The 14,240-nt window shown below is 43.1% G+C and overlaps 2 protein-coding genes across 2 annotated transcripts in view; one reads left to right on the forward strand and one right to left on the reverse strand.

The window, feature by feature from the left end:
- Positions 1-1,251, reverse strand: part of usp13 (ubiquitin specific peptidase 13) — a 141,865-nt gene extending 140,614 nt beyond the window's left edge. The window contains exon 1 of the mRNA XM_048604301.1: positions 1,003-1,251. Within this exon, the coding sequence (XP_048460258.1) occupies positions 1,003-1,113 (111 nt within the window). The 5' untranslated portion in view covers positions 1,114-1,251. The remainder of the gene's footprint in view (positions 1-1,002) is intronic.
- Positions 1,252-7,481: 6,230 nt separating this feature from the next.
- Positions 7,482-14,240, forward strand: part of actl6a (actin-like 6A) — a 21,686-nt gene continuing 14,927 nt past the window's right edge. The window contains exon 1 of the mRNA XM_048604595.1: positions 7,482-7,524. Coding sequence (XP_048460552.1) covers positions 7,482-7,524 — 43 coding nt within the window. The remainder of the gene's footprint in view (positions 7,525-14,240) is intronic.

Consider the following 14,240-nt stretch of genomic DNA (forward strand, 5'->3'; position numbering starts at 1 on the left):
CTTGGGGCCTGGGATGGGGGTGAGGGAGGAGGTATGGGGGCAGGTGTTTATAACAAACCATGACAGGTTCTGGTTTAGATTTTACACCGGGATGGGAAGACGATCCATATACCCGTTCACCACTTGATGGCGTGCAACACACGTTCTATCTTTTCACCGTGATCACATTACATATCAAATAAAAGAAACATAAGATTAACTAAAAATATTTTCGAAATTACCACTACAACGAAATCAATAATAGGTAAATACGTCATTAATTTATTGGGTTTTTTAAACTAATTAGTACACAACCTTCAGGGTATTAAAAAAGAAATACGACACCTCGACCATCAAACTCTCCGTATATAAATAACTTGTCTCAGGCACTGTTGATGCACGCCAAACAGCTGAGTCACCTTTTACTATACTTTAACATTTGTATTTAATTTTGATAAAACAAAAGTAGCATTTCTATATGCCATCTTTTTGAATTTGCCAAGAGTTTTAAAAAGTTATAAAAAAGTATCTTCCTTCACTTTTGACTTTAATTCTCTTCCTCTCCATAACATTTTTAAAACATATTTAAGAAGTCCCTAACTTTTAACTTGCTTTTTAAAGTGCTTTTTGAAATTGAACGTTACTCGTTCACATAAAGCTGACAAATCATAATACTAGCTGCCTCGCCACGCTTTGCTTTGTAAGACTTTCCTCCTTATTTCGGTTTAAATGATCGGGATCACACGCCCACTGACATGTCAAGCCCCACACACTTTGTTTGCTTTCTGTTACATTCTGGCCCCGTTAGGTTGCTGAGCTGCTGCGGTCTCTCATCCTCCATTGCTTTGTTTAACAAAGTCCAGAACTGCCACACTGTCCACAGCCTGTCGCTATCAGTTAAGTTCCTAAATCCAGATGAGCATCGTTAGTTTGTGCAGTCATTCACGTGTCAATGGAAAACTTCCAGCGAGAAAGCCTCCATGTGCGCGACCCCCCTCCCAAAAGGGCGGCCTGCCTACTTACAGGGGAGTCAAAGGAGAAGGCGCATTCGCTCTTGTAAACCCTGTCCCCTGATCTAGGGACTCGGATGGTTGGCATGTACGGCACCAGCAGTTCTCCGATGTCTGCAGCCATGTTGACATTCCTAACCCAGAATGCTGTTCAGGGCAGACATTGATTGTGAAGTGAGCTGAAGCTGGGCGAGCAAAGACTGCAGGACGACACACTATTTTTAAACCAGTGCAAACTCGCAGCCCTCCCTCCAGCCATCGGACCTGCTGACGCTTCTGCTCTTGTCTTTTAAAAAAAACCCGGACACTGGTGGAGAGATTACAGAGACCTTATACAGAGAGAGCTGGCAGTAAACATTCACAAAGTACCAGTGTTTCAACAAATCTCCTCGAGCTGGTCCTCAATTAATCGTTCAACTTCCTTGCAGATGAGTTCCAAGAGTTTATTGCCAAATGACAGTGCAGCCGACCCGGCATCAGAGAAGAATATGGGAGAAAAGGTACTAGAATTCTGAAATACAAACAGGAAATGCTGGAAACTCTCAGCCGATCAGGCAGCGTCTGTGGAGAGAAAGTTAACTTTCCAGCTGGTTCTGCGCTGAATTGCAATGGACTCCCCACTCTGACCCACTAAATCGGGCTCAACATAGAGGAGACGACAATGAAAACACTGGTTTAAGAAGGTGGATGTGACAGAGCAAAAGGAAGCCATTCAGCCCATTATACCTATCCCTGCTGGTTACATACTTGCATTTAAATAATGCTGGGAAAAGCTATCCAATGAGTTTGCCAATATGATTCATGGCACAAAAGTCACAAAATGACCATCACAAACAGTAAGAATCCATTGACTGCAAATTAGGTCTTTCGTATCTCGTTCTTAATTGACTGGGCAGTATGAATGCCACATTTACGAAAACTCGAACGAAAAAATATAACTTATGAGGAAGGTCATTTTGTCTATGAAGTTCATACTTCCATAGATACTTGCAGTTATACCACCACAGTTTCCAGAATGATTCCAGATGTTTTTAATGTGATTAAATTCCACAGGCAAAGTACATTCACTTGTGCTTTACCAATTGCAATTTTTTTTCCATGTAGTTTGCATCTTTTTCCCAGTAGGGCATTCTACAACTTACAACTCTTCATGATAAAAAAAATCCTAAACACTTGTTTATTTTACAGATAATCTTATATTTATTCGCTTCAGTTATCATTGGCAAACATTGTAAGTAGGTTTTCCTGATCTGTGTTGTCCATGCCTTTCATAAGCTTGAACACTATCAGATCTCAAATAATTATTGGGAAATTACTGTTTTTCATCGCATTTGTACAGTATTTGGCGGGGTCTAGGAAAAATGCATTTTTCTGAAAAAAAAACGAACTTAAACCAGCGAGACTCCATGAAGAAGGGAATATTTGCATTTAAGAAAGAGATATGCATTAATACATAGACAGCAGAGATGTGCGTAATTATAGAAAATGCAGAAATTAGGAGGCAAAGAGGTACTACGGAATTGAATGATAAAGAAACACAAAACAAAGTATGTATTTTATAAGTATTTACCATGCACAGTAATAAAAAAGAAAAGCTAGGAATAAGGCCTTTAAGAAATAAAAGGATAGTTCCACAGATAACAATACAGTGATAGCAGAAATATTAAAGAATTAATTTAACATGAGCTGTATTGAGTCGCTGAGCAGGCATGATGGGACAAATGGCCTACTTCTGCTATTTTTGTATACTAGTGTTCATATTCTACTTCAGTATATAACATGGAGATAGAACATGTTGACATTGCCACTGAACAATAAGGTGAGAGATTAAATAAGTGCATTTAAAATTTCAAAAAGGCAATGTATTGAACAAACTAATCAAATCAAAAGAGGATAAAATCCCTGGATCGGATGGACGTAGCCACAAATTTTAAAAGAATCTGGAGAAACAAAGGTATAACTACATATATTTAATAATTTGTTATAAAAATTTATAGTGTCAGAATACTGGAAGATAAATGATGTAATTCCTATTTTAAGAAGAGGTCAGAAAATATCCAGAGAATTATAGATCAGTCTTAAAATCAGTGGCAGGGAAAATGTAGAATCCCTATTAATGGAGGGAAATAGAAGAACATCTAGAAATGAAAGAAATATATAATTATGAATTGCCAGTATGGATTTCAAAATGGGAAATCTTTCTCGACCAAACATATTGAAATTTATGCGGAGGTAACAAAGTGAGCAGACAATGCAGTGATAGTAAGAACTGCCGATGCTGGAGTCAGAGATAACACAGTGTGGAGCTGGAGGAGCACAGCAAGCCAGGCAGGATCGGAGGAACAGGAAAGTTTCGGGTCGCAACCCTTCTTCAAAAATGGGAAGAGGGAAAGGGAGGTCCAAAATAAATAGTGAGAGGAGGGGTGGGGCTGGGGAAGGTAGGTGGGATGGTGATAGGTCAGTGCAGGTAGGGAGTGTTGGGGCTTGGCCAGTGGGATGGGAGGGGCGAATAGGTGGGAGAGAAGGTGGACAGGTTGTGTCAGGTCAAGGAGGCAGGGATGAGAGGGAGGGTTGGTCATAGGATGAGGCCGGGAGACTTTACCAGTTTCAAAATCTCTCCGCCCCTGGTCTCATCCCACGACCAACCCTCCCTCTGATCCCCACCCCCTTGACCTGACACAACCTGTCCACCTTCTCTCCCGCCTATCCGTTCCTCCCACCTCACTGGCCAATCCCCACTGCTGCCTACTTACACTCACCTATCACCATCCCACCTACCTTTCCCAGCCCTACCCCTCCTCTCTCTATTTCGGAGCTCCGTTCCCCTTCCCCATTTTTGAAGAGGGATCCCAACCCGACCTGAAACATCAACTTTCCTGCTCCTCTGATGCTGCCTAGACAATGCATTAATATAACTTTGGATTCCCAAAAGACATTTAATAAGGTGCCAGTAATGAATAAGCTCAAAGAATGTAGAGTCAGAGTATAAGTGGATAAAGGGATTGATTTATAATTTGGAATAAACAAATTCACTTTCTAAATTTAAAGATGATGCCAAACTGGAGGTTTGTCAATATTGAGGAAGGCTGCCATAAATTGCAGGAAGCCATAAATAAATGTAAAGAATGGGCAAATAATTGGCAAATTGACACAAGTAGGTGTGAGGTAATAGATTTTGATTGAAAGAATAGAGATGTCAATTTTTACATGGAAAGTGTAAATTTCGATCGGGTAGAGAAACAGAGATTACAGATTATAGATACACCAATCACTGGAAGTTGCATCACAGATTAGCAAGGCCATTATAAATAAACTAACCAAATACCAGGCATTATTTCAAGAGGGATAGAATTGAATCATAGAGAAATTAGACTGAACCTATCTAGAATAAAAGAAAGATACTGCAAATGCTAGACATTTGAAACAAATGAGAAAATGCTTGAGAAATTCAGTAGGTCTGATACATCTGTAGGGAGATCGCTCTGAGGATGCTCTCAGACCTGCTGAGTTTCTCCAGCATTTTCTATTTGTTTAAGCTATATAGAACCTTATTTAGATGGCACTTGAGAGTACTTTGTGTATTCCTGGTTGCTATAGTATAAGAAATGATTTTGAAGCATTGGAAAGGGTACATAGAAGCTTCATGACAATGTTACCAGAAATATATGCACATGACATTAGGAATGGATTGACAGGCTGTGTTTCTTTTGTTTTATAGAAAGAAGCCTGAAGGGTGACATAACAGAGGTATTAAAATTATGAAGGGTTTTAACTGATTGGCAAAAGATAAAGTATTTCTTCTTGCAAGGAAAAACATAACCAGGGACTATCAATATAAGACAGTCATCAAGTGTCCAATGGGGAATTCAGAAGAAAGTTCTTTACCCAATGAATAGTGAGAATGTGGAACTTGCTAATTCAATAACTATTAGAAGCAAATAGTACGAGTGAGAAGAAAGACAGTTTGAAGAAGGAGAGAATCAAATCCAAGTGGAGGGTGTCTGTATCTGAAGATAATGGAGTTGTGTGTATGGGCTAGATTTTTCAATCATAACTGAATGGATGGAAAATCTAGTACTCTGATCTAACCCTCCATCATAGAATGAGAAGCCCACTACCTAATGGTGAGATATCTTCATTTATCCTCACTCATTTACACACGGGGTAACTCTCAGTGTTGAGACTTACATGTAGATGCTATTTGTGAAACAGAATAGAATTAAAAACAGAATTTGTAAGTAGTATTTGTTTTTAAATAAAGGCAGAACAGTTTAATGATGGTGGATGAATTTTTCCAGACTATTTAGTTGAGTGTTTGAGATTATTGTTTGTCTTATTCTACCCTTTTGACACAGGAGTCCTCTATCAATTTAGCGTAGATATCATTTGCAATGTGAAATATCATTGTTTTGGAGGCAAGTGACCAAAGACTTAAACCGATAATACAGTTCCCTTAGTACTACTACAAGTTTGATTTTGGGATTGGATTTTAAAGCACCTCTAATTGGTGCTGAGATTTTTGACCATTCCATAATGAACTCCTGCACAAAGATACGAAAGACCACAATTCTAGCTTATGCCAGCAAGTGTGGCAAGTAGTAAATATTTGGTTGTCTCACATGAGGCTTGATGAAGTATAACAAAAATATTTTCTACTTGAAATTGTATATTTAAAGCAAAGACTTGTGAAATGCCAAGAATATTTTGATAACTGACTAGTAGCTTCTGGGAGACCAGTCTGATTCTTTTAATAGCTGAGTTATCAGTTGAACTTCTACTAGAGTGAGATTTCAAAATTCAAGTACTTTGTATGGCAGCAAGCTTATTACTCAACCGTAGGAGCATCAGTTGAAAAGATACAATTCTTTGTGGACAAACATTGGTGATTCTGAATCAATTCTTAGAACTAAGCCTTCTGCTCAAGTTTGTTCCAACAGGGAATCAAATGCATTTTGACTACAACCAGGATTCAGCAATCCTCAATTTTAATGGTCTCAAAATCATGAGATGCACTGTTTAAAAACACTGGGATTTGTGCTTGTGGACAACCTGCACTACAAAATGAAGTTTACCAGCAATAACAGCAGCAGTTTAAATTTGCCAAACTGCTGGAAGTGAAGAAGTACCAATTTGTGAGAATGCTTGCTTAATAGCAAGTATAGAAGTTTGTACTATATTTTTCTATTCATTTGTGGGATGTGGGCATTGCTGACTGGCCAGCATTTATTGCCCATCCCTACTTTGAGAACATGGTGGTGAGCTGCCTTCTTGAACCACTGCAGTCCACCTGCTGTAGGTTGACCCACAATGCCATTAGGGAGGGAATTCCAGGATTTTGACGCATCGACAATGAAGGAAGGGTGATATATTTTCAAGTCAGGATGGTGAGTGGCTTGGAGGGGAACTTGGAGATACTGGTGTTCTCATGTATCTGCTGCCCTTGTCCTCCCAGATGGAAGTGTTCGTGGGTTTGTAAGGTGCTGTCTGAGGATCTTTGGTGAATTTCTGCAGTGCATCTTGTAGATAGTACACACTGCTGCTACTAAGCATCGGTGATGGAGGGAGTGAATGTTTATGAATGTAGTGCCAATCAAGTGGGCTGCTTTGTCCTGGATGGTGTCAAGCTTCTTGAGTGTTGTTGGGGCTGCACTCATCCAGACAAGTGGGGAGTATTCCATCACACTCCTGACTTGTGCCTTTTAGATGGTGGACAGGCTTCCAGGAGTCAGGAGGTGAGTTACTCACCGCAGTATTCCTAGCCTCTGGCTCGCTCTTGTAGCCAGAGTGAGTCCAGTTGCATTTCTGAACAATGATAACCCCCAGGATGTTGATAGTGGGGGACTCAGTGATGGTAACACCACTGAATGTCAAAGGGTGATTTTCATAGAAACCCTACAGTGTGGAAACAGGCCCTTCGCCCAACAAGTCCACACCGACCCACAGAGCATCCCACCCAGAACCATCCCTCATAACCCATAACCCACCTAATCTACACATCCTTGAACACTGTGGGCAATTTAGCATGGCCAATCCACCTAGCCTGCACATCTTTGTGATGTGGGAGGAAACCGAAGCACCCGGACGAAACCCATGCAGACACAGGGAGAATGTGCAAACCCCACACAGACAGTCACCCGAGGCTGGAATTGAACCTGGGTCCCTGGCACTGTGAGACAGCAATGCTAACCACTGAGCCACCGTGTGGTTAGATTGTCTCTTATTGGTGATAGTCATACCCTGGCATTTGTGTGGCGCGAATGTCACTTGCCACTTGTCAGCCCATCTAGCTATTGTCCAGATGTTGTTGCATTTGAACATGGGCTGCTTCAGTATCTGAGGAGTCACGAATGGTGCTGAACATTGTGCAATCATTGGCGAACATCCCCACTTCTGATCTTATGATGGAGGGGAAGTCATTGATGAAGCAGCTGAAGATGGTTGGGCTGAGGACGCTACCCTAAGGAACTCCTGCAGATATGTCCTGGAGCTGAGATGACTGATCTCCAACAATCAGATCCATCTATCTATGTATCAGGTATGACTCCAATCACAGGAGAGTTTGCCGCCTGATACCCATTGATTCCAGTTTTCCCAGGGCTCCTTGATGCCACACTCGGTCGAATGCAGCCTTGATATCAATGGCTGTCACTCTCACCTCACCTCTGCTGCTTGATAGCGCTGTTAATGTCACCTTCCATCACTTTACTGATGATTGAGAGTAGACTGATAGGGTGGTTATTGGCCAAGTTGGATGTATCCTGCTTTTTGTGTACAGACATACTTGGATAATTTTCTACACTGCTGGGTAGATACCAGTGTTGTAACTGGACAGGAACAGCTTGGCTAGGGGAGCGGCAAGTTCTGAAGCACAAGTCTTCAGTACTATTGCCAGAATGTTGTCAGGGCCCGTAGCCTTTGCAGTATCCAGTGTCTCCAACAGTTTCTTGATATCACGTGGAGTGAATCAAATTGGCTGAAGACTGGCATCTGCAATGCTGGAGACCACTGGAGGAGGCCGAAATGGATCATCCATTCAACACTTCTGGCTGAAGATTGCTGCGAATGCTTCAGCCTGATCTTTTGAACTGATGTGCTGGGCTTTTCCATCGTTGTGGACGGGGATATTTGTGGATCCTCCTCCTCCAGTGAGTTGTTTAATTGTCCACCACCATTCATGACTGGATGTAGCAGGACTGCTGAGGTTAGATCTGATCGGTTGGTTGTAGAATCGTTTAGCTCCGTCTATCACTTGCTGCTTTCATTGTTTGGCATGGAAGTAGTCCTGTTTGGTAGTTTTACCAGGTTGATATCTTCAGGTATGCCTGGTATTGCTCCTGGTATGCCCTCCTGCACTCTCCATTGAACCAGGGTTGATCTCCTGGCTTGATGGTAATGGTTGAGTGGGGGATATGCCGGGCCATGAGGTTACAGATTGTGCTGGAGTACAATTCTGCTGCTGTTAATGGCCCACAGCGCCTCATGGATATTCAGTCATGAGTTGCTAGATCTGTGTGATAGTGCCACACAACACAATGGAGGTTATTCTCAATGTGAAGGTGGGAATTCGTCTCCACAAGGACTGAGTGATGGTCACTCTTACTGAAACTGTCGTGGACAGATACAATTGCAGCTGGCAGATTGGTAAGGATGAGGTCAAGTATGTTTTTCCCTCTTGTTGGTTCCCTCACCACCTGCTGCAGACCCAGTCTAGCAGCTATGTCCTTTAGGACCCGACCAGCTCAATCAGTAGCACTGCTGCCGAGCCACTCTTAGTGGTGGACATTGAAATCCCCCACCCAGAGTACATTTTGTGCCCTTGCCATCCTCAATTATTCCGCTAAGTGTTCAACATTGAGGAGTACTGATTCATCAGCTGAGGGAGAACGGTGTGTGGTAATTAGCAGGAGATTTCTTTGCCCATGTTTAATCTGAAGCAATGAGACTTCATGGGGTCCGGAGTCAATGTTGAGGACTCCCAGGGCAACTCCCTCTTGACTGTATACCACTGTGCCGCCCCCTCTGCTGGGTCTGTCCTGCCAGTGGGACAGGATATATCCAGGGATGGTGAGGGTGGTATATGGGACATTGTTAGCAAGGTATGATTCTGTGAGTATGACTGTGTCAGGCTGTCGCTTAACTAGTCTGAGACAGCTCTCCCAATTTTGGCAGTAACCCCCATATGTTAGTGAGGAGGACTTTGCAGGGTCAACAGGGCTGATTCTGCTGTTGTCTTTTCCGGTGCCTAGATCGATGCCAGGTGATCCATCCAGTTTCATTTCTTTGAGACTTTGTAGCGATTTGGTACAACTGAGTGGCTTGCTAGGCCATTTCAGAGGGCAATTGAGAGTCAACCACATTGCTGTGGGTCTGGAGTCACATACAGGCCAGACCAGGTGAAGGTGGCAGATTTCCTTCCCTGAAGGACATTAGTGAACCAGATAGGTTGTTCCAACAATCAGCAATGATTTCATGGTGATCAGTAGATTCTTAATTCCATTCTGCCATGGTGGGATCTGGGGTCCCCAGAACATTAGTTGGGTTTCTGGATTAATTGTCTAGCGATAATACCATTAGGCCATCACGAACCCCATTGAAAACAGCGGAAGAAAAGGACAGATAATTTAAATAATTTAAAAATTGTCAATACCTTGCGTGTTTCATAAAAAGACAAGCCAGAGATACATGGTATTTCGTTTTGCAGGATCTGTTATCTTATTCATTATATGCAAAGAAAGAAATTTTGAAGATAACTGGCAGTTCTATCGAAGATTTTCCCACACATCCTAGGCCAAGACAAAACATAACAACGAACTAAGGAATAAAGCAACACTACAAAGACAAATTATGCCACAAATTATCACAAAAACAGAAACTGCTAGAGAAATTCAGCAGGTCTGGAAGGATCAATGGAGAGAAAACACAGTTAACATTTTGAGTCCAGTGACCCTTCTGCAGAAACTGGACTTGAAATATTTACTCGCTTAAATTTTAAATCCTTTGGCAACTATACCTCCTGACTCTGATTGGCCAGGTGCTAAGAGCAGTTGTGTGCACATCTACCAAAGCACGTGATCTCTCCCAGCATTGGCCTCATTGGTGTGCACTCCTCATCCATAATGAAGTGAAATTCACCATAGAACCAGCAGGCTTCTCATCAGAGAAAGAGACAACTGGTGGGATGTTTAACAGAGGGTTGCGACACCCTAGGCAGGTTTGAGAAGGCAAGCCGTTATGCTGATGTCAGCCAGTCTGGGAATTGTACCCTCATTATTGGCATCACTCTGTTTCACAAACCAGCTGTCCAGTCAACTGAGCTAACCACCCTGTCTGGCACATCCTGTCCACTATTAGCCTACTCCCTATGGAACGCCAAACCCTCTACTGACCCCTTGCTGTGCCACCCACCTGTCTCCAGCTATGATCTACTATGTTTGCTCTCCCAATTGTTTTTACTTGTACTGCTGTACAAGCAACATGTGCACAACATGTCAATTGGTTAGTATTTCTTCTAAGCAACACAAAATTCATCATTTCTCCCATCCATAAATTGGGTACCTAGCCCCAGTTAATGATTACAGAATGAATGGAATCAGCCTTTCAGGCAGTGGTGATATCTATAGATAATCGGATTAAAGCCACATGCTAATAGTTAGACTACATCATCAGTGATATCAAATGATATCAAATCACATGGAACTGGGACCTCCATGAAAATGATTCCGGTAAAGTTCCACTCTAACATCTCTCTGTGCCTAGAGTAAATTATAATTAAATGTTCATCGGCTTGCACCAGTAGAGTGCCCAGTACTGGTCTGTCTAAAGCATCTGGACACTGGTTGCGGTACTAATACATGGTTGACAGCATTGGACTATCATCCGAGCATTTTACAAGGGTTCCCAGCCAATGTTAACAAAGACTGGGAAAGTGAAAAGTCTTTGGCTGTGAGCACACACTCAAGAAAACAACCATGACTGTAATCAGAGCATCTCACTATTAGTAGAGGTTAACTAGAGCCAGCAAGAACCATACAGAACCACTGAATAAAATTCCCTCATACTGCGGATAGTGAGGAGGATTACCAGAGGATACAGCAGTACATAGATAGGTCAGAGATTTGGATGGAGAAATGGCAGATGTAGTATAACCTGAACAAACGCAAGGTGATGTGTTTTGGAAGATCTAATGTAGGAGGGAAGTATACAGTAAATTTGCAGAACCCTTAGTAGCATCAATATACAGAAACACCTAGGTGTACTGGTCCACAGTTCCCTGAAAGTGGCAACACAAAGGGATAAGGTGGCCAAGAAGAGATACAGCACACTTGCCTTCATCGGCCTGGGCATAGAGTATAAAAATTGGCTAATCATCTTGCAGCTGTACAAAACTTTAGTTTGGCCATATTTGGAATATAGTGTACAGTTCTGGTTGCCACACTACCAGAAAGATGTGGAGGCTTTGGAGAGGGTACAGAAATGGTTTACCAGGATGTTGCCTGATTTGAAAGGTATTAGTTATGAGGAGAGATTGGACAAACCTGGTTTGTTTTCACTTTAACATCGAAGGATGAGGGGAAACCCGAAAGAAGTTTACAAAATTATAGGGGGCATGGATAAAATGGATAGTTGGAGTCTTTTTCCCAGGATAGAAATATCAATTACTAGGGGACATAGATAAAAGTGGGTGTGAGAGGCAAGATTTTAAATAGAGGAAAGTAAGTGCCTAGAATGCACTGCCAGAAGAGGTAGTGAAGGCAGATACAACAGCAACGTTTAAGAGATATCTTGACAGATATATGAATAGGTGGGGAATAGAGAGGTATGGACTGCATAGAAGGAAAAGGTTTATAGTCTAGAAAGGTATCATCTTGGTGACCAAAAGCCCTGTTCCTGTGTGTAGTGATTTTGAACCATTTGAGTATGTAGAGGGGCCCAAGCAAGCTGGTTCAACAAAGTAATGGACTGCCTCCAGCCTCAATGAGAAGACAAATAAGGATCAGGTTAGTGTATTGTAACTGCAATCTGCAATAATGCCATTGCCATTCTGATTAGCCAAGGAATCAAAGAAAGAATTGCAAAATATGACAATGTTGTTTGAGGCCTCTGATGCTTGTTTTCGTTTACTGTACAACCTTTACATAGGCAGGATAAGGTTCAGATGCACAGCCAGGAGCCAGGGAAGACTATTCATAGTATTAACAATCTATATCCCTTCTCTGATAAATGCCAATATGGAACATTGAGAGTTGACGTCATATGGGAACACATCATCATGGATGAAGTTTTAGCAGAATTCCTGAAATGGGAGGATCTTTTACAAAGGGAAATACAATGCTGGCCCGAGGCTATGGAAGACCATCTCCAGGACTGCTTGGACTCGGTGGACTGGACCATGTTCAAGTGTTCAGAGGAAAACCTAGACGAGTACACCACCACCGTCATAGACTTCATTAGCAAATGCATGGAAGACTGTGTACCAAAGAAGTCAATCTGAGTGTTCACAAACCGTAAACCTCAGATAAACCAGGAAATCCACTCCCTACTGAAGACCAAACGTGCAGCATTCATTTGGATGACCCAGACCAATACAGGAAATCCAGATATGAGCTCCGCAAAGCCATCAGGGATGCCAAGAAGCAGTACCGGATCAAGTTAGAGGCCCAGACCCACCAAACAGACTCCCGCTATCTATGGCAAAGCCTAAACAACATTACAGGATACAAAATGAAGCAGTGTAAGACAGCGGACAAAGACACATCCTTCCTTAACGCGCTCAATGCTTTCTATGCTCGGTTTGAGCAGAATACCAGCAGCACAGTGACATCTGCCTCGACAGCCCTAGACACACTGTTCCCTCCTTCCTCACTTCAGAAGTCAGATTGGTCTTCCTGGGAGTCAACCCAAGGAAAGCAATTGGCCTGGACGCTTCCCCAGCCGTGCGCTCAAATCCTGCACAGACCAACTGGCAGAGGTATTCACTGACATCTTCAACCTCTCCCTCCTACAAACCGAAGTCTCCACCTGCTCCAAGAAGACCACCATTATCTCTGTACCTACAATGTGCCTTAATGACTACCGCCCAGTGGATCTGACCTCAATTATCATGAAGTGCTTCGAGAGGCTGGTCATGGCCCACATCAACTCCAGCCTGCCTCTATCCCCTACAATTTTCCCCATAACAGGTCCACAGCAGATGCTATATCCCTTGCCTTGCACTCATCCCTGGAACATCTGGACAACAAAGACACCTACGTCAGATTCCTGCTCATTGACGACAGCTCCATCTTCAACACCATTATCCCCTCCAGACTGACATCAAAACTGCGTGACCTTGGTCTCAGCTCCGCCCTCTGCAACTGGATCCTCAGCTTTCTGACCCACAGACCGCAATCAGTGAGGATAGGTAACTGCACCTCCTCCACAATAACACTCAATACTGGAGCCCACCCAAGAGTATGTCCTCAGCTTCCTACTGTGTTGCCTGTACACCCACAACTGTGTTGCCAAATTCCGAATGAATACCATCTACAAGTTCGCTGATGACACCACCGTAGTGGGACGGATATCTAACAACAATGAGTCAAAATACAGAAGGGAGATAGAGGACTTGGTGACATGTTGCAATGAAAACAATCTCTCTCTCAACGTTGGCAAAACTAAAGAACTGATCATTGACTTCAGAAAGAAAGGAGGACATCACACCCCCATCTACATCAATGGAACTGAGGTTGAGAGGTGGAGAGCGACAAGTTCCTCGGAGTGACAATAACCGACAACCTGTCCCGGACTTCCCACATAAATGCAACAATCAAGAAGGCATAACAATGCCTCTTCTTCCTCAGGTGGCTCAGGAAATGTGGCATGTTCATAAGGACCCTCACCAATTTCTACAGATGCACCATTGAAAGCATACTGTCTGGGTGCATATGGCCTGGTGTAATGGTCCTGCTCTACCAGGACCGTGAGAAAGTACAGAAGGCGGTGTGCACAGCCCACACCATCACAGAAGCCAACCTTTCGATCCAACGCATCATCCTCCGACACTTCCGCCATCTGCAATCCGACCCCACCACCAAAGACATCTTTCCCTCCCCACCCTTATCTGCTTTCCGGAGGGACAACTCTCTCCGTGACTCCCTTGTCCGCTCCACACTCCCCTCCAGCTCCACCACACCCGGCACTTTTCCCTGCAACTGCAGGAAGTGCTACACCTGCCCCCATACCTCCTCCCTCACCCCCATCCCAGGCCCCAAG

This window comes from Rhincodon typus, chromosome 13, assembly GCF_021869965.1.
Source record: "Rhincodon typus isolate 14 chromosome 13, sRhiTyp1.1, whole genome shotgun sequence".
NCBI lineage: Eukaryota > Metazoa > Chordata > Chondrichthyes > Orectolobiformes > Rhincodontidae > Rhincodon > Rhincodon typus.